Here is a 21,292-nt window from a genome sequence, read left to right on the forward strand (position 1 = left end):
CAGGTTCACTTTGACACAACAGAGTGAGTTATGAGGATTAGTTTTTCAGCCTCCAAAAATTGTTTAAAATGACCAGATGAAATGCAGATAATGAGATAATATGAAGAATTGTTATGGTGCACTGAATTTGCGCCCTGAAGTCAGATCTTCTGTGACCCTGAGCCAGAAAAGCAACAAAACGACCTCTGCAGTCAGAAATCGGACTGCGAAAGTCAGAGGTCACCAAGTGCAATATGACTGCCATGCATGCTAAATCTAGTGAAAGTCGCAGGTATGCTGTGTGCATAATTATTAGAGAAGTGGGTATTTCAACCACATCCTTATTCTTGGGCACGTTATTTTCTAACTGGAAGCTGGATAAACTTGAATGCTTACTGGATTTAAGCAAATATTGTGTATCTGTGTAATGAGGGAAGGTGAGGCCTAAGGAGGTCAACACACTACATCGAGGTTTGCATAATTATTAGGCAGCTTCTTTTCTTTTCTTCAAATAGATAAAAAATGTATTTACCTGACTGAAAGATGAAACAAAGTACCATAAATCTCTCAAAGGGATGAAGCACACACAAAAATAAAAATATTAGGCCATGATCACAAAACTTGTTTAATGCAAATAGTCAAAAATCGGCATACCTTTCCTTAGTATTTGGGACAATGGTCTATTAAGCAACATGCCTATTATCAGATTTTATGAGTATGTTTTCTTCCTCTCGGTAGCTCCCTGAAATTTTGTCCCACTCGTCCTGATGTAGCTGAATTAGGTTTGTATGCGTCTTTGTTCACAAGCATCTTTTCAGCTCTACTCAGACATTTTTTTGTGGAATTGAGAAATTGGACCAAAGAAAGTCTACATTCCTCTTGTGGTTTTCTTTTAATTGATGCCACTCAAGCACACACATTGTTTGCAATCTGCCTTATAATAGATCCACACGTTTGTCTCAGACTAACTCAGAGGAGGTAAATTAATGAATCAATCATATTGTTATAAAGCCGTGACATGAGACACTGGGCATTCCTGAAGTTTTTAAAGGCATAATCTATTCAAAGTTCTGACTTTGAACAAAGTAATATCTATTTGACCAGTAGAGGGAGGTGTACACCAAGTAAAAGATAAGGTAAGCATAAGGAAGCTATGTTTGAGGTTCCAATTTACCACTTTATAAGTGCGTTTTGTGAAGCACTAATACAATTAGATAAGTAGTTTAATGTATTAACCCTCTATGGCATGACTTTTTATTTTTGTGGGGAAGAAATATTTTCCTGCATTCTTTGGGAGCTTGGTGGTCCCTAATTACATGTCAATCATAAAATCGGACTCTGACACCTCCTGGAACCAGATTTGGGTTTGTTGCCTCAGGGTAACATTGGTCTAGAACACCAAGATTGTCTACACTGATTATGAGAAATGAAATACAAATCAAACAAAAACTATATTCATAAAAGAACTATTTTTTGGACAAAAATATGTCAAAAATCATGCCCCCCAAAAAATAAAATAAAGGAGCAATGTGAGGTACAGCTATGTGGTTTGTTGCCTGAGGGCAACGCCATGCCATAGAGGGTTAATTTATCACTGCTCTCTCAATTACAAACCATTTTCAGTCCAGTGCAAACAGTAATCCAATCACTAGATTTTGGCAATAGCAGTTTCAAAATCCTGGTATATATTATGGCTAATATTTAATTGGTAACAATGTGCCCCAATTTGCTGGTTGCTGAAAGTGTCTCTCGTCTTTGACACAATCTTAAGACAAAAAGATTTCCTTCTGTCACTCCTTGTGAGTATATTTTCAGTTTCAACATCAATGGCAAGACATGAAATTATACATAATCGCTTTGTTTATTGGGTGCGATAATGGCACCTTTTAAACCATATCCTTGGATGGGCTAAATGGCCTTGCAATTGCCCTGGGCTGACAACATTTGGAAAATTCTCACAGCAACTCACTGTGCAATTCTCACTGTGTTTTAACATTGTCAACAAACAGAGCCAAGGTCGAGTCACACACGTCCAATTGAGCACATCCTCCTACATCGTACAGAAAGTGTACTATAGTATAGCAGATGTTACTATGTAGACTAAAACCAAACCTACTGTCAACAGATGTGATTGTGCAGGTTGCACTCTTTGAGAGCTGAAACTAGAAAAGGGTCAGAGTGGAATACAAAAACGACAGGGAGTGACGACATGAATGTAAATATTTGATCAAAATAGAGGGTTTTGATTTTGCTGACAATCACACGTACATGCAGATTACCAACTTCTTTCAGAAGAAATCTGAGCAAACTCCTTTGCTCAGATTACAAACACACACACACATATATACACACATATATATATATATATATATATATATATATATATATATATATATATGCATTTGTTTTGTGTTTGCAAATTTGATGTAAGGCTTGTACACATATTTACCGTGGCTGATCGTCAGCAGAAATTGAATCTTGTCAATCTTTTGTAGACAGTAATCATCCTAAATGTTATCTGCTAGGAATCCATTCCTGGCTAAGAATTTTGAGTGCATGCGCTTCATACCATTGTGATGAACACTGAAGCTTCTTGGTCATGCTTAGAAAAAAATGAAATGCTCTATGATTGATATTTGTTTTTTATCCAACTGAAGACCGTCAGACCAAAAAACACGTGTATGAAACAGACACGTCTGAAGGCCACATGATCAATGTTTCAATTCAGAGAGCTAGAGACAGTTTCAGCATGAATCAATGATCCTAAAACATATACTCGCTGTATGCTAAAAACTGGTGCAATGAATTCTTTCACTGTAATCAGGCTTTACAGTTCAATAATAATCATTTAGCATTAGTTGTTTACATGAGCATCTTTTCAAACTTTTAGAAAGCCACTAGAATGTGACATACATAGGTCACAAAGACTACATAATTTATTTAAACAATCAAGTGAAGGCATCAAGGTTATGTTTTAAAGTAACAATTTTATTGTTATACTTCAATTTGACAGTACAAAACAAAATCATACAGTCAGAAACATCACCGGGCACAGTACAGCAGCACATGCATACAACTTGGGACAAAAATAACCCTTCAGTGTGTTACATGTATCATAAGTGGGAAAAAGAAATGATTGCTTACCTATTGGGGAATGGGTTTGTAATGGAACCAAAAGAACTCAAAAAGAAAAACAAATATGGATTTTCATATATTTCTCTTTAATATCTATTTTCTGAATATATATATATATATATATTCTTAGTTTTGTCACTTTCTTATAGTTCAGTGCAAGTCCCCAAGTTTTACATGTACTTTGCTTAAACATATATATTCTTTTGAACAATTTTATTTATTATATGATACAGTGATAATTTGCAATTTCATTAAAAAAACACTTTTGAAAACAGTCTTAGAATACAGAATAAACTGTAAAATTAAAGCTAAATGCCTTTCAAAGCAAATGTGACCGTCAATACTTTCACATAACGCCTCGGAGGACAAACACAAATTTAGTGGCAGTGATTTGTTAACAGTTGACTCTGCGAGGAAAATCTCTTAGTAAAAAATAATCTCATTTAAGGAAGCAATATCTGTTCTTTGGTTGATCAAGGATTAATCATCTGTGAGTAGAGAGCCCTCAAAAGGTCAAAGTGGGTTTTGCCAGTTTGGTGCTTGAGGTGACATCTGTGGTAAGGATTCAATTATCTTACTAGTTTTCTGTTTTGTAGGTAATTTTTAAGCTGGTAGAGTTAGCATTGCTCATTGTATTCTGGGAGGATCTGTCCTGAGACAGCACAAATATTTTACCACTGCTATACTGATGACACACAGCTATAAATATCTTTTTTGCTAACATCTTTGCAATCAACCTCTGTGGTCACTACATGGATGTCAAATGTTGGTTGTCCGGCGACTTATTAACAAATCAATGAGGACAAAACAGATTTATCTTTAAGATATTCTGAAAAACTTGAAAAATCTCCTTGATAATTTTTTTTTGATTTGGCTTTTTTTTTCTCTTATGTATGACTTTAGACCAGATGTGACTTCAGGTTCTGATCTTCACTTTCAGAGATGCAAGCAATGGAAACATTTTGTAATAAACAGTGACGATGAACACTTCTTCGTCTAGTCCTCTCTAAGCACCCTCCTCCCAAAAAAACGTCACCACCTGAATGTAACCTAGCAAATAGGTCTGAGTTACCTATTCAAATGCAATGAAAAGCTTCTCATTTCTGAAACAACCAGATGTAAAGACACACCCTGTTGTGAAAAAGAGGAAGAAGAACCTATAGATTACTGTGCAATATTGAAGCCTTGTACAGTAAGACTGTATGAGTCTTTATTTACATTTTAAATAAAATGCTAACGTCATTGTCAGGCAGGTGAAAATGAATTGGATGTAATTAAAAGTGACCTTTTGGGGGCTCTGGGGTTTCCTTTTATAACATTTTCAATATGTCCATGTGTATATTTTAAAATGATGTTAAAAAAAAGCTAAGAAAAAAGTCGCAGTTGCTATAATATAATTTGGGTTTTGCGTCACCTTAAAGAATATTGACTGAAAATGTTCGAAAATAAGTATTTGAAAAAAATAAATCATTGTATGTAAGTAAGCGATTCTGATGTAAGCAAGTGAAATTCTGCAAGGCTATAGCAATCATAACAGTCTTTAAATTACAATTAATAATTACATAGTCCTGATAGGAACATAGAATAAGTTAGAATTCTTCAGATCAATGATTTTAGTCCTAAATCTCGATCAGGAATAGGAATAATCAAAAATAAAACGCACTTTGTTTTAAGAGACTTAATGCTTTGTGTAGCAACTCTACAACATTATCAATTTTAAAATATTGTGTCCTAAATTGTGCCACTAAACATATCATACAATGTTCACAATATCTTTCTGTGTTCATTCATCTGCAGTAACAATGTTCTACTGTTATAAAGCACGGGGAGGATTCATCACACTAATATCCAGCAGGCTAAGACTTCCATGCTATTCATTCATGGGCTTTTTGCATTTTACGGAAATAGCAGGCTGAACATCAAATGAACTATTTTACTGAATCCCATTCACGAGCTTGTGGAGAAACAGTAGATAGGGGCCAATGCACAGTTTTACACATCCACTATTAAAATGTAACAACACTACAATTTATGTGGATTTTTTTTTTTTACTCTTTTTTTTTTTCTTGGCACTTTTAAGCTCTGCATCCTAATCCCTGTGATCAGTTTACATGGCTGTCTTCACTCTTTAGCTCTTTAGGCTTCTATTTTTGCATGCATCCAGCATCTACTCTGACATTCTTTCTCTTTCACTCCTTCCATTTCTCTTTCTGTGGCTCTCAAACGACCAACCAGTGATGCAGCTGTGGGGGGAAAAAAGTGCAGCGTGCCCTTAAAGTTAAACACTCTATAATCATGACTGAAATCTAACAGCAAACTAGCTTATGATTAGCTTATGCTAAAAAAATAATAATTAGGCTCAAGGTTACACTCACAGTGAACTGCCGAACCTCTCCGTTGTCTACCAGATGATGCTCTGTCTCTGGGGTGATGGCATAAGCAAGGCGCTGTTAGGGAAGACTGATTAGTACCTGTTCTTAAGCCAGTAAGCCTCACAAACAAAAACGTATCACAGTACCAAAGCAAGCGAAAGATAAACAAAATCTTTTGCTTGCTTTGTATAAAGTTGATTAAGAAGACTTACATCACAAAACCTTCCTGGAAGTGTGCAGAGCTTGTAGATGGCATACAGTGGAACCATGGTCATTGATGACATGGCCAGGCACCACCCTACCAGGTTTGCCCATTGAGGAAACATGTAGGAGCCGTAATTTGGAGGGTTGAACGTGGCGAAGCTAATCACAACCATAAACTATAAGTGGAGAAAAGTGTAAACACAAAATCCAGACTTTGGAGAATTTTTCCAAAAACAAAATTTACCAAAGGCCTAATTAGCATTGTTGGTCAAAAACAGAAACACAAGTTTGTATGCGTGTCTTTGTACAAGCCAGTAGAATTTAATGTAAGCTTCATCCATGTTTATGTTATAAATCACAAGCCTACAGGGGGTAGGACTCACCAGGAGGAAGCAAGGGCTAACAAACTTCCAGCACAGTCTCCAGTATCTTCCTGGTCTGTGACCAATCATCTCCTTAATGTCATCACTGAAACGATCCACTCCTAAAACACACAAAGATGCTTGATGCTACCACACAAAGATGCAAACTTTTGGGTGGAACTTGGAGTGAGATAGGGCTGCGGGTTAAACAAGATGGTAGGAACAAATTTATGCAGGAGCAGAATAGCATTTTCCACAAAACAGAACAAAATAAATCACACCAAATGTGCTGATATTTAAGTTCACTCAGTAATAATAACCTCAAAATCATCAAAGACTGAGAAACTGATGCTGATGCATGTCAAGGTGGTTTCACATATCAACATGTAAATATAGATTTTAGACATGATAATCTGTGTCAACATAAGATTATGGCTTATTAAACTTTTTTTGGATAGATGGGTTACAAAAATTTTGATTTGAACTGCCTCAGTTACCTTAATACCAAATGAAAAGTGTCTTTTATAAGAGGGTGCATAGAGCATCCTCCCTTGTTTTATCTCTCTAGTAGTTGAAGACATTCAGAAAAGTACAGTATAAGTAGAATAGTGCAAAAAAATGCATTATGGAAATTCCCAGTATTACATCTGGCATAAGAGTTATAGAAGAACACTAACTGAGCAGTGCTTAAAGTAATTGTGCAAAGGCAGACAAATTCCCTTCACTCATTCCTTTTTATGCTTTAATTATTTTTTTCTCTGTGTTGCCTAACATTCCTCAGTGTAGAACAACGTATCCAGTCTGACGACCAGGTATTCAGTTCAACAAATAATTCTGAAGTAGTGGATAGCAGAATGAAAGACCACAGTAGCCAGAGGGTCAAGGGTTTCTGTCAGTAGTTATAAGGATATAAAAAAGACCAGCAAAAGCCCACTGAAGCCTCGGGCATGATTTATTGGGCATGCCAAGGTCAAGATCCAGCAAACTGGGGTAATATGCTGACCCCCTTTGCCTGGGGCCTTGGTACTACTCAGATCTTTATTCACCCCTCCACTTTCTAGGTTAGAAGCCACAGGGGAGGAAAGTCGGCTCACGTCAGTAGTTCTACCAGATCTTTATCTTATTATTTCGCATTTTCGCAATACTTTCTGGCTGTTCATATTCTTTCAATTTACAGAAAACAAATAAAAAAATAAAAAATAAATAAATAAATAATTTGAGATCTTTAGGAAAACATGTAATGTAAATATATATATATATATATATCTTTGTTTAAACAAAGGATTTAGATTTTTAAAAGTTTTTGGAATAAAGCTAAACATCGTGGCTGTTCTCTCTGCGTTCCCTGCTTTCTTCCCACACTTCAAAATGATCATACTAGGTTATTTGGTCTCTTAAAATTGTCCTTAGAAGTAGGAAGTGGTACAATTTGATATAAAATGTGAGTGTATATACCATGATACCATGAGCTCCATAAATCCAAACTATACTGCCATTGAACCATATTTTTGAAAGAAAGAAAATTTACTCATAATGATATCACAGACAAATTTTAATATTCTATAATCCATTCATCCAAGGCAATTTAAAGAGAGAAGTTGCAGTAATAAAACATATTTTTAGAATGAATGGAACATATGTGTCTGCTGGTAGAAACCATATCTACCAGCAGACACATATGGAAAGGAAGAACATACAAAAAAAAAAACAAAAAAAAAACCCTGGAAATTATTTGGACAGCAAATGTGTATAATGAAGCTGCACTAACAATAGTGCCACAGCATAGACCAGAATAAAGATGTCATTAATTTTATGTCAGAATTTATTGGGAAATAATTTCTTCAAAATGTTGTTGGCAACACTCGAATGAAATGCCGCAAGAATGTTTGTGTAATAAATGACTAGACAAACTTCAGCCATAACCACAATGACTAAGGCGACTATGGCAGGTGACAGAAAAAGGAAGTGCCTGTTCCTGAGCAATGATTTTTATTGTTTGTTGACTCACCACTGCTGAGTGAGCTGAGAGGCAACACAGTCACAAGTCAGACTCTCTCTCCATCTGTTCATTTCATAAGCACCACACAAACAGTTTCCCAACAGTATGCACAGCGTGGGGACAGAACTGAAGAGGCCAATGCTATAACCTTCTACCTGAAGCTGTTTTATATCTAATAAAAGGCATGTTGTATTGGGGCACACAACACCCAGACCAAACAATTTCTCTTCAGACCCTTAATAAAGCATCAGCTTTGCTGGTCATGAAAAAAATGAATCAAGTGGCCTCTCTCCTTGTTACTTTAGCTCATCTTCCTCACCGTAGAACCAGGCAATGCCGATGGCTTCAATAAGCACTCCAAAGAGAATCGATGTTCCGGCTGCAAAGTGATCCAGCAGAGTAAACACATACATCCCTCCCTGAAAGAGAAAAAAGAAACACAATTAAATCCACGTAGGTTTTATTTGGCATTGTGAGACATTTTTTACAAGGTGAACTACATATGCAAATATTTGTTTCTTGGAAGGACACTGATTGTAATTAAGAGTTTAAGCATTGCAGAGGTGAATATTTACCACCAAGCAAACAAGTATGTCATGCAAAATGTCTTCCTGGTATGAAACTCACATTTGTGACACAGAAGAGGGATATGAGAAATGTTGAAACAACAATAAACAGGGTGAACAGCTCTCTGTGTTTGTGAAGGAATTTGAATTCATCAATCAGCCCAGTGATCACAGACTCCATCCCACCCATCTACAGAGAAATCAGAACAAAACACAAAGTGATAGAGAATCAGACAGCAGATGTTCGCATGAATGTTAAGAGTCAAAAAAGATTAGAAAAATTGGAAATGGTCATTTTTACTTTATTGTAGGGTGAGGTTTTTTTAGCTCAATTGGAGCTGATTAGTGTGCAGCTGCACAGAAACTTAAAAATCTTATATTTTCCTAAATTCTGAATATTATAATATTATAATATAATATTACCAATTCGTATTAAAGAAAAACACTCTGCAATGTTGATTCTTATTTTCAAAGTTATATGTTTCCAATGAAGGTGCAAAAAGCTATTAAACTGGAACTTGTGTTTTCTAGTCTAATGGCAATAATAAAAAAAAAAAAAAAAACTTGTTTTACTATAACTTGCAAGGCAAACACACATTGTAACTTTGCTTCTGCTTATGAAAAGAAGAAACAAAAAATATATTTTTAACATTTTTTATCTTTATATAATAAGATTATTCAAGACAAATTTTTATTAGGTCAAAGCTTTCCAAAAAACAAATGTTAGAAATCAGGTACCAAATTCTCATTGTCAAATCTCCAACCAATATGCAAATAAATTACCACCAATGTTGGCAAAGAAGAGATGTGAATGTGTGTCGGTGTGTGTGGATGGATACTCACTGCACTGTCGAGACCAAGTGTCAGCAGCATGATGAAAAAAATCACCGCCCACACTGATGACCCAGGTAACGTTGCAATGGCTTCTGGATAAATTACAAACACTAAACCAGCACCTGACGAAGAGAAAAATCAAAAAAGTGAACAGAAGAACATCACATACATCGAGCATAATGCTAAATCATTATGACCACTGACAGAAGAAGACCAATGATTATTTTTTGTTGCACACATACTAGCAACATGTGAAAAAAAAATATTCACATTTGAAAAAGGACAACCATGAAGATTTGATGTAGTTTGACAAGCGGCAAAAAGTGATGACCAGGCAACTGGACCACAACATGACCAAAAGTGTATCTTTTTCAGGGATGTTCAGTTCTACAGTGATCAATTTATTTCAAAAGCGCAAGGAAGAGACTGTAGTGGACCGCCAATTGAAGCTTAAGTAGCTGGAAAGGGGAATGTTTGGTCTCATAGAAAGGTGTGAAGATAAATAATAAATAATTTTTTTTGCATATAAGGGAATACATAGCCATAACATAGTCAAGATGGAAATAATACGCCTTCATGGCAGTGGCCTATTTCAGCAGTACAACATGTCCATGTCAAACATGATTGAGTAACAATAGCCGAAAAACTAAATCAGATCATGCACTTTTGGAAATTATAAAATCATAAGGAAGACTCCATGTTCTAATCGTATTAGCAAATTAGACTAAAAGGTTAAGGTCTTCACAACAACATACCATCTCTAGCGACTTTATCTAGAGCCACGTTGTGTTTGTGGGACATGTACCCAAGGAAGGAGAAGACAACAAATCCAGAGAAGAAACTTGTCAAAGAGTTGATGGAGCTGGTTATGATAGCATCCCTGGATGAAACAAAACACAATGATTTTATGCAGAATGACAGTATAAAAACTGTTTTTTAGCCAGAGCACAGCGACATCCTACCAAACTGATCATATCCATTAAAGAAAATGCCAGCTGTGGGTCCAAGGATTATCCCTTTGAGTATGGCTTTTAAAAATGAAACTGAAGAAATGATTTAGAAAAAGAAAATAGATTGTTTTTCTAGCCATTCTGTTAAGTTGGTAGATGACAAGCAACCATTTTGTTGTTTTTGTAAAGTCTAGAAAAAGGTAAGCAGTGAATATAAATTAATAGAAAGATTCTCGAAAAATTATTCTGAATAAAATTTATGCATAATTTGCTGTATCGTTAGCTCATTCGTGCAATTAAATACTAAACCTGGACTATATTGTCTGTCAGCCACCATAAACAATAGAAAACCAAAAGCGGACATAAAACCTTTTCTTCTGGTTGCTTTCAGATTTTCCATAAATTTAATACTTTGTCTTGTTAAATTTTCAGCCGCATGGCTTCTTGTCAAACATTCCTTTTTTTGTAGCTTCAAAGGTGATTCTATTTCACCTACTTGTGCAGCAAGCATGCTTGAACCGCATGGCAAGTTCTCCACCCCTGTCTGCCTTGATGAACCCCCACCTGCCTATCACTGCATGTGTGTGCGTGTGCGTTGGCGTGTGCGTGTGTGTGTGTATACCTGTAACAGTTGTTGCTGAATTTGTTGTAGCTGGAAAATGCAATTAGCACACCAAACCCCACACCCAGTGAGAAACAGATCTGTGTTGCAGCCTCAATCCAGACCTGGGGAGCGAAAGAACAAGCACACTCGTATGAAGCGGTAAACAAAAGGTGCAGGAGAGGAAAAAAGCCATTATTTGAGATAATTGCAGGAAACTCATTCAACAGCAGTAGATGAAAGACACATGTGAATACAGGGGGTAATTTTGCAAATTGCTGCTGCATGCATCTATTTAATCTAATTCGCCAATTGCTCCCATAAATTTCTCAGTGTCTCTCCATCAAAGTTCCTCAATCTTGGTCTTGCATGTTTGCTTTTTAAGCTCTGTGACACCTAAAATTAGTGAATAGCCAGTCCGTTAAAGCAAAACTAATACAAATTCAGTAATGCTGTTAAGGCGTTCATTGGTTGCCTGTGTGAGTCAATATAATGTCATGTCAGATTGGTTCACAGCAGGCAAGGAAAAAACTACTTTGTGAATTTCCAATAAATATTCAATTATCTAAAATAACAGGTGAATTTCCAGAAGAAACTGCATATTTTTACACACAACTTGAAAATGTATAGCAGGAAGTTTGTCATTGTAAAACAATATATGTACCAACACTAATATAGAGTTAGAATTATTGTCTAATTGTTGTAAAATACTCTGTGCCTTGTATCTCTTACCACTGAACATCATCTTTCACTTTATGTAACTTCAAATGGCTACAACATTAGTCTGTACACCTACTTTCTATAGTAAGTGTACAGACTAATGTTGGCACCTCTGATAAAGTTGTGTAAAAAGTAATAAAATAAGTGAATTTTTAATTAAGGGAACAAATTCTCACAGTAAAAAATGAGAAATATCAATAAGCGCCTTTTTTAAGTGGGAGGGAGATTCCATGTAAATAAAAAACTGTTTTGATCCAAATCAGAGGTGGTGCAATTATTTGTACCACTGCTGCCAGTAGTTTGTACATTCTGATGCTACCTGTGGCTTTTTCGGCATAAAGTATAAGGAAAGATTGACCTTAGACTATGTCTCCTTCCACTGTTTCTTTCTTTACTGTAGTATTAAGGTATGGGGATCCAGATGACCGTACACTAACAATTTTCACTTGTCTAGCAGACGTCACCAGATTTAAGAGACTGCTTTAAAGAATTCATGATGCAAGTTGCTAGACACTCTGACCAACATAAAGAATAAAAAGTATGAAACTTTTACACGTGCCAATTGGGATTTTATCGACCCAATCTCCACCCCAATAAATTCTCACAAAAAAGGTTTGACTTTTCTAAGATTTTCTGTGATTGTCTGTGCAAAATAGCTTAATTAGCTTTCAAGTGTTTAATGTACCAAAAGTGAGTTGGCACTCTATCTTAGAAAGTTCAAGCTGGTGTTTATAGAACATGTAATACTTTCTCAGATTTCAAACTTCTTGCCAAGTTGTAGGTTTGTGCTAGAGAAAACAAAAATAAACCGACAAAACAGGAAAATGTCAAAGCATTCCTTCAGTGGAGCTCTCAGTCGCCACTGTCCTCCCCACATAGCTTCCCCTTCTAATCTCCGTTGTATCCGTCTGCTGATCTGTCTGGACTCACCTTGGCATCGCAAAGTCTCAGGAAGTCGACAGAGAGGTAGGCTTTAATGCCATCGATGGCTCCAGGCAGAGTTACTCCACGGAGCAGGAGCACAGTCAGGACCACATAGGGCATGGTGGCCGTGATCCACACAACCTTAAAGAGTCACATGACATACATGCTCATCACTTGCGGATAACCCAAACCTTTACAGACAGTCCAAATGAAAGCTGGCACACAAACATCTAACTAAGAGTAATAAAGCTTTTAGGTCCTTAGTTTCACAATTTTATGAATTCCAGACTCAAGATGGCTGGAAACATTTCCATGTTTCTTTTATTTTACCAATGTGTGCTGTATGTCCTACCTTGCCTGAGGTCTTGACTCCCTTCCAGAGACTAAAGTAGAGCAGAATAATCACAACAGCCAAACAGGAAGTCAACTGCCAGCGTGGACGTCCAAGGTCACCAATACCATTACTGTCTTGAATATGGAGGACCGCTCGTCTGGGAAACGGAACATCCAGTTTAGGAACATGACCGCTCCCAGAGTCACCAGCTGTATATCATATCTTGAAAATAGTTCACACTGCAGAAATCCTAAATGTCTCTAAATGGAAGAGGTTTCTTCTGCTAAAATGACAAATGTTTAGGGCTACTACCCAACATATAACCTGATTTTGTGGGGGCGGCTTTTTTTTATTTATTTTTTTTTACTAAAATGTTAAGCAGAAATCAAACTATTGGAAATTATCACCATCCACCAACTAATACAACATTTAACTACTTTGGGGACTGAATAAGGGTCAGACAAGATATACAGGCATGAGTAAAACTAACTGTTGTTTTCTAACAAAGTTATGTTTAATTAAATTTAGATTTTGAGTAAATTCTTGAATGTGTTGAGAACTCAGATTTTATTTTCTAACAACAGGTGCTGAGAGAAATTCAATGCAACAGTGCAGAATACCAATACCTAAACAAGCCAATGTCTGGATTCGATAGCTCACTAAGTGAGCTTCATTGCTGAACAATAGATCACATAATACTAAAGGATATTTGTGCAGATAGCATAAATTGACCAGTTGTTAAAAAAAAAATCAGGCATTCTATGAATAATGCATGTTGAAACATCAATGCATTACCTACTTGTGGAAGTAACAGATTTTATGGTGAACATTCACACTTGATCGTACACCGCCGTATTACACACATCACCTGAAAGTATGCATTTTGACATAATATGTTTTATACTTTGGTTTAAGTCTTCAATGAACATAAACGTTAAAAGAGAGACTAATACCACTTATTGAGCTGTTGTGGTCAAATTGTTTGCAGGTGGCTCAGTGAAAATAGCACACTGCCACTTCACACACAGCTATCAGGGATGAAGAGCTTTGACTGTCACAACAGAACGACCCCCTACAAGCTGAAACAGAGGACACCTGCTCAGCTTTATAATGAAGGAGGTAATATCAGCTAAATAAAACTTCAGGATATCATATGTGACGTTGTCCTCTGGTAACACTGACTATCATCCATCCATTCCATTATCCAACAAGCTGAAACAAAGGACACCTGCTTAGTTTTATAATGAAGGAGGCAATATCAGCTAACTAAAACTTCAGAATATAGTACATGACGTTGTCCTCTGAGTACGCCAACTATGGTCCATCCATTGTCCAACACGTTTATCCATATCCTTATGGGGTCGCAAGGGCTGCTGGTGACTATCTCCAGAGGCCAATGGGCAAGAGGTGGACACCCTGGACAGGGTCGCCAATCCATCGCAGATACTGACTGTCAGTAAACTCTTAAGTTTAGTTAGGTTTAAGGGAGGGAAAATATGTTTGAATCCAACAAATTAGATCCACATGTCAACTAAACTTACTCAAAGTACTCCTGAGCAGGTGTGGCTTTGTAAATGTCACCGATGGAGCTGTTGTCGGCCCAGTCTGAGCAGTTTGGGCTGTTCCAGGTGTTGTTGCAGTGGACCCATGGCAGCTCGCGGGTGAATGAGGAGAAGAGGTAAAACAGCGCCCAGGAGATGATGACATTATAGTAGAAACCAACATAAAGGGAAATGAGAATCACTGTGAAGCCAACACCTGCAGGGGACAGAAATGACATTACACTCATTATATAGAATATGGCTAGACAACAAATCATAGATTTAAAAACACATTGCAATAAACACATGGTCAATATCAATAGATAATACATCTGATAGAACGTTCAATATACTGTATAGAATATTCACTGAATTACAATCCAGAACCGCATAGCATTCTGGGAGATGTAGACAGAAGAAAGGCTTTATCTGCTCAACCTCTCATGGCTAGCTAACAAAATGTAATCCAATTCGGGATTAGTAAAAAATTTTACATTACTATTTATATTGAGCCCCTTTACTCTGATCCAGTTAAATATAATGTTGTATAGCTAATTATCTCTTTAAAGATCTCCCAGTAGCCAAAAGGAATATAAGTTCTTAAATGTTCGTATGAAGTTTATTTTAGACATCCAGGTAGGAGTAAGCTTCTTGAAATGTATTCTATAAAGTTAATAAATGTTTTGCAGATTGTTTTATAATAAGTACACCTAACGTTTTCAAGAAGATATTAAATTAGGAATTAGAATTGCAGAAAGCCATTACTAGCAGGGTTCATACAAACGGATTACTTGTTGATAGAAAGGTTCAGTCACACTTGTAACCAACTCTAAAATGTTAATGAACAGAATCTAGAGTTACATGTGGAGGACTGAACCTTACAGATGTACAAATATCTCCAAGGGACCCCATTACACACAAAAATCTGGCTTTTTGTGTGTAATGGACACAAAAAGGCAGGAATCGTGTGTGTTTTGTTTGTATCTCCATTGTATTCACAAATCAAGTCTGCTTTTTGGACTATTTTTGAATGTGATGGATGGATAGATATTTAAATACCAGCTTTTAACTGCATGAGAGAAAAAAAAAAGCTGTCATCCCACTGAACTTGCAAACTATTTTAAATCGGGCTGTTTTATAGACTATCTATATATTTCTAAGCTGCTATTTCTACCATGTGAAGAAAATACATTCTGCTGCCATTACTGTGTGATCCAGGACAAAGCGTATTCACTACAACAAATTAAACTAGCATTATATTTGCTTTTCCAAAAACCTTTGACATTTAAAATTTTTCTTCTTGTCATATCTTACACTAATGCTTGAAAATAGATTTCACAGCATAAAAACAACAACTTTTGCCTTTCTGTGAGCATATATTCATCTGTAAAATATGCCTGCGGTCTAGAACAAAAACTATTTATTTAAACTTTTAAAGACAAACGCTTTATGCCTTAATTATCAGCACATCTGCCCTTTTCCTAAATCTGAAGCAGTGTCCAGTCTTCTAAGGCTGCAGTTAATTTTTGACCTTTGCTAAGAAGCCCGACCACAACTGGAGTTTATTGATATCTTTGTAACGTGGATGTGATATTTGTCCACAGAGCGAACCCTCTTATTAGCACTGTGTGATGCCATGCTATCTCTCAATCACCGGTTTTCACGTCTTTTCTTCAAACACATTGATCCTGAGAGGAAACCAGCTTGCTGATCAGAATAATTACTGTCAATACGGGCATGCGTACGTGCATTTGAATAATTACTGTTATCCCCCTGCAGCGAGAGAAGCGTGTTATTAGAACGTCAACATACACAGTGTGGTCTCTGAGAGGGGGCCCACACTCTTAGACAAACATACTGTAGATAGAAGCATGCACACTGTGGGAAACATTTAGTAATACGAGACAGGAAACCGAACACTGTGAAGCAAAAAATGCTCCGCTAGTATTTTATTTCCCAAGCACATCTGAATACAAAGCAAAGAACTGAAACTTAAATTTACATCATTTTCTTCAAATTGGGAAAGAAAACTTCCTGAAAATGAATAAGATTGAAACTACAAGAGACTGAACAGAGATAAAGGCTTATAAAGAGCACAAAACCACGAACATTATTATTATTATTATTTTCAACCTTTGACTGGGATCAAAAACAAAAATGGGTCCAAATGTTTGCGTCTCCATTAGTGTATGTTTGAATTGGCATTCTCCTAAAACTGTGCTTTGCTTAACGATGTGTTGAAAAGTACTCAGGGAGAGAGCGTGTCAGCCAGCATCACCCCGATTGGACAATCATGGAAAGAGTCTAAAAGCCCAATTTTCATTTGCTTTCCATCTGAGTGGCAACAGAACCTGATGTTCTGGGGGATAAATAATGCCTGTCGCTGCTCAACGAGGAGACAGGAGGACAAAAGAGACTGGCATGTGGACAGGCAGGCATGTGGGCAGACACACAAAAAGCAAAAGATGCAGATTTCAAGAGGGGTTGTCAAATAAGAATGCAGGCAAATGGAGATACAGGAAGACAAAAAAGAAAACATAATTACAAACATTTTTATTGTGCAAGTGCAAATGTTCCTGCACCAACAAGAGTGAGAAAAGGATTTGAAATTTAAATTGAGTGTTCATTTTTTTTCTTTTACTTTAAGACCAAGGTTTTGAATAGAAAACTTTGGAAGAGATCACTTAGATTAACATGGGGATGATAGTTCAGCTGAGGACATGATGGTGTCTGGGTAATTTAATCTGAAATCTGAAGTTAAAGTAATGACCATTTAATTCTGAGGAGAGTGACCAAACACAGAAGTCCTTTTTTTAAGTATTATCATCACCTTCTAACATTTTTAAAGTGATGCTACCCAAGTCATTTTAAATAAATCTGCATTCAAGATAATATATGATTGTAGAACATATATATATATATATATAAACATATTTTTCCTGCAACAATCTTTGCTTGAGAGATCAATAAATGTGGATGGTGATGTTTCCGTCTTACCTTTAAAGATGGGACAAATTTTCCAGACGCCTGCTGCTCCCTCTCTGTTGTACTGCCCAAGAGCCAGTTCCATGTAGAAAAGAGGCATCCCTGCTATCACCATAAAGAACAGGTACGGGACCAGGAAGGCTCCTGCACAAAACCAATATATATATATTTATGCATTTATTTATTTATCATATATATAAAGGAAGCACAGTCATGCAATGGCATTGAAGACATCTAATTACATCACACCAACATCAAATCTACACACTGTCATAAAGGAGTGCTGTCTGTCCCTATTAAAAAGCACCTAAATAAATCACAATACTAGGAGTTTATAAAGTTTGTTCTTCAACTGATGCTTGTATAATAAATGTATGTGTGTGTCTTGGCAATTTATAAAGCACACAATAATCTCACTAAACTTTCAAAAAGCTTTAATACAAAAAGAACATTAAAATAATGTTAGGCTATTTTCTTAGTGGACACATAAGCAGAGTATTATTAGAAAAAAAAATAAAAATATGAATATGATCTGGTTGTAAGGTATGGTGCAAAAACTTGCAACTGCAAATTGGTTGGATCTATTTATACCGAAATAAATCCAACCAATTTGTTCATACAGCAGCTCATAAATATTCTGTACATAAGGTTCTATCAAATAGGGTAATTTTACATCAATATCATGACACATGACAAAGAAAAATGTCATATTTTGACAACAACATAAAAAATAGTTGAGACTTAAATAAATGAGTCATACTAATTTCTACATAAGAAAATGTCATTCATTTTGTTGACAAGACTGTTTTATATTTATTTATTTTTTGTCTATTTGATTGACAGTAAAACTATTACTTAACGCCTGAAAATGCCTGCTGCATTGCCAAAGTATGGGACTAAATGCTTAAAATCTGAATATAATTTTCAAAAAGTGTTTCTATTTTTCTTATTTGGTCAGTTTGGTTAAAATCAAATATAACACTACGTTTCTCAATGTGCAGCTAGGCTATGGTACATGCTATATGTCAGCCCTTAACATGGCTAGAATACCATTTCATTTTTAGCCACAGCACCATGTACAGCCTCTAAGCATAATGACAGCTCTATGTTAAACAGCCATAATTAGTGACACTGATTGTTAGAGCTAATCTATGCAGAGCAGCTGTGCTGTTTTTCCTCCTAGTTTGATCTCAGCAAACGCTTGGATAAAAAAATATATATATATATATACAAACGCCAGTCATCATGGACAAGCCCATAGGACTTGTGCAAGGCAAAATAAATAATACAACTCTGCATCGTTTTAACTTCCGCCCTTGAACCAAAGGCAGCCTTTGGCCTTTTTTTCCTCACCTCCTCCGTTTTTGTAGCAAAGGTAGGGGAATCTCCAGACATTCGCAAGATCCACGGCAAATCCGATCACAGAGAGGAGGAAGTCGATTTTCTTTCCCCAGGTCTCTCTTTCCTCCTCCCCAGAGGGGATAGTCTGGGCCGGAGCTACTAAGGTGGTGGAGGTGAACTGGACCCCGTTCTGCTCCTTTACAAGGATCAGCTCCACCTGAGGGACCAGGCTTTGTCATAAGTTTACATTTTACACAAAAAAAACAAACAAAAAAAAGAAAACATGAAGTAGATTTTTCAAAAAGTGAGTAAAGAAACAGCTCTAAGACATGCCCCTCCTCCCCCAGGTGTGTACTTCTCAAATGCAACATCTATGTTCAATGTAGATCTACAAGAGACAAGATCATGCAGACGTACACTGACACATGGAAATGCGTTTGCGTTTGCTGAGCCAGTTTCAATCTCCTCCCTGGATTTCCCACGCATAACAGATGGTGCCTCTCACCTCCAGCACATGCACCAGCCAAAGGTTTTAGTCATTTCACCCGCAACTTACAAACATCGATACAGACTAAAAAATAATACCAGGAATTAATGAATAAAACTTTTAAAAATATATCAGTAGTTCAATAAAATATTTCCCATTTACCCTCATTAAAACTATCCCTCACTCGTGTCCTTACCTCTTTGGGACCCACGGCGTTCGGAGAGGATTTTTCTGATGCTGCAAGAGAGGACATCACTTCAGCTGTGAGGTGCCAGTAGGAAGAGCAAAAGGAAGTATAGGTGTAGCTGACGAGTCTTGAACGCAGAATGACACAGAAAATACACACAAAAAAAGAGAGATTAATTATTCCCTTTACAAGAAATCAGGCTAATGATACCAACTTAGACAGCTTCCCCTGAGATGCAGCACACTGCTGCCGTCAAGTCACAATGGATGAAATTGAAAGATAAGCGTTTCACTGGTTTGAAATAACATCACGTCTAAGTATGAATGTTAGTAAAATGTCCAACATTTAAAGTCAACTGTGTTGTGGGCAAATCCATAGCATTAATCCAACATATGATACGGTTTGAATTGAACGTAGAGTGAACAGAGGATGGAGAAAAACAACATGGACTGAAGGGGTCTGGACTGAGAGTGACAAGAGGAGGTAGAGGAGATTTTTGAAAAGGTTATCACTTCATGAAGGCCATTTTGTACACATCTGGACCACAGTCTCTCAGCATGATGTTTACCAGAAATATCCCAACATACAGTGTTTTTTTGTTTGTTTTTTTTTGTAAAAAATTAAAAAGGGGTAAATCAGGCATCAAGATATTGTTTTTAACTAGTGTGTTTTCAAAAAAATGTAATCTGCTTTTTAAATTGCTTATGTCATTTTTCTTGAAGTTGTATTAATCAGGATTTGTCAAAATTGCAAAATACAATGAGGTGTACCTTAACTTTTCTTTCAAAACTATGTTGATTACAGCTGCATATTGCAACCAAAAGACAAAACACATTTTCAAACGAATAACTTTACTAAAGCAAATCACTTACCTTTTCAAAAATGGCAAATCTCCACCAGTTGCCAAACTTGGAGGATTTAATTCCGGTGTTTATGCTATTCAGTCTGGTGCAGATTGATGGTGACCATCTTTGCGCAGACCTTCTCCGATAAGTTAGACCAAGACCAGGATTTCAAAATTTAAGCAAAAGCACAAATCAACATTGGCTGAAAGAAATGCGAAGAGGATTAAGACTGAGAATATATATTTATATATATATATAAAAAAATGAGAAGAACTGGGAATCTGATGAGCTGTGGAAATATCTCCCACCCTCCTGGTTGCTGGTGGCAAGACACAGAGATCAGAGCACCCCGTGGTCTTATATGGAGATCTGTCTGCGGGACCTCTCTTGAAATATGAGGAACAATCAACAACACTCCCCCATCACCGTCACTCTCCTCCCTCCCTCTGCCCTCACATGAGCCTCATTCGTTCCTGCTGCTCTCACGCCCATCACTGCATCTTCTTACCTGATGTGAGCATTTACTCGTCTCTTATCTGTATTATGTACATCTGACTGGTAAAAGCTTTAAGACTTGTGTGCAGACATTCACACACGACGTCAACATAAGTGATCCGTGAGGATCGTGGTTCATTCTTTTTTGGCCTAATGGGAGGAAGAGCAAGAGCAAAACTCAAGTCGGGGGCTTGAAACGGTGCTGGGATTTAGTCACATCTGACTTAAGGCACTTTCCTGGTTTTACAGTGAAAGGGATTTATGCCAACAGGAGTCAAGTTGATGTAAATGCCATCAAAAACTTAATTTAGTTAAGAAGTTAGTTTCAATAAGTGAAACTATTATTTCGTAGATTTGTCAAACACAGATATATGTGTCGTTTCTCTTCATTTTGACGACTATCGCAACTAATAAAAACCCCAAATTCTGTT

At 36.7% G+C, this 21,292-nt stretch overlaps 1 protein-coding gene across 1 annotated transcript; it reads right to left on the bottom strand.

Annotated features, from left to right (window-relative positions):
* Window positions 1–2,985: 2,985 nt before the first annotated feature.
* slc6a3 (solute carrier family 6 member 3) lies at window positions 2,986–20,712 on the bottom strand. Its single transcript, XM_023330176.1, has 16 exons — window positions 20,394–20,712; window positions 19,531–19,648; window positions 18,860–19,064; window positions 17,519–17,650; window positions 14,522–14,738; window positions 12,999–13,137; window positions 12,653–12,787; window positions 11,024–11,127; window positions 10,207–10,331; window positions 9,461–9,573; window positions 8,679–8,807; window positions 8,371–8,470; window positions 6,074–6,174; window positions 5,699–5,866; window positions 5,490–5,561; window positions 2,986–5,357 (listed from the first exon to the last, which is right to left on the bottom strand). The coding sequence occupies exons 2-16, from the start codon at window positions 19,585–19,587 to the stop codon at window positions 5,334–5,336; spliced, it is 1,821 nt and encodes a 606-aa protein (XP_023185944.1). The 5' UTR covers window positions 19,588–19,648; window positions 20,394–20,712; the 3' UTR covers window positions 2,986–5,333.
* Window positions 20,713–21,292: the final 580 nt, after the last annotated feature.

Source organism: Xiphophorus maculatus, chromosome 3 (assembly GCF_002775205.1).
Source record: "Xiphophorus maculatus strain JP 163 A chromosome 3, X_maculatus-5.0-male, whole genome shotgun sequence".
Lineage (NCBI taxonomy): Eukaryota > Metazoa > Chordata > Actinopteri > Cyprinodontiformes > Poeciliidae > Xiphophorus > Xiphophorus maculatus.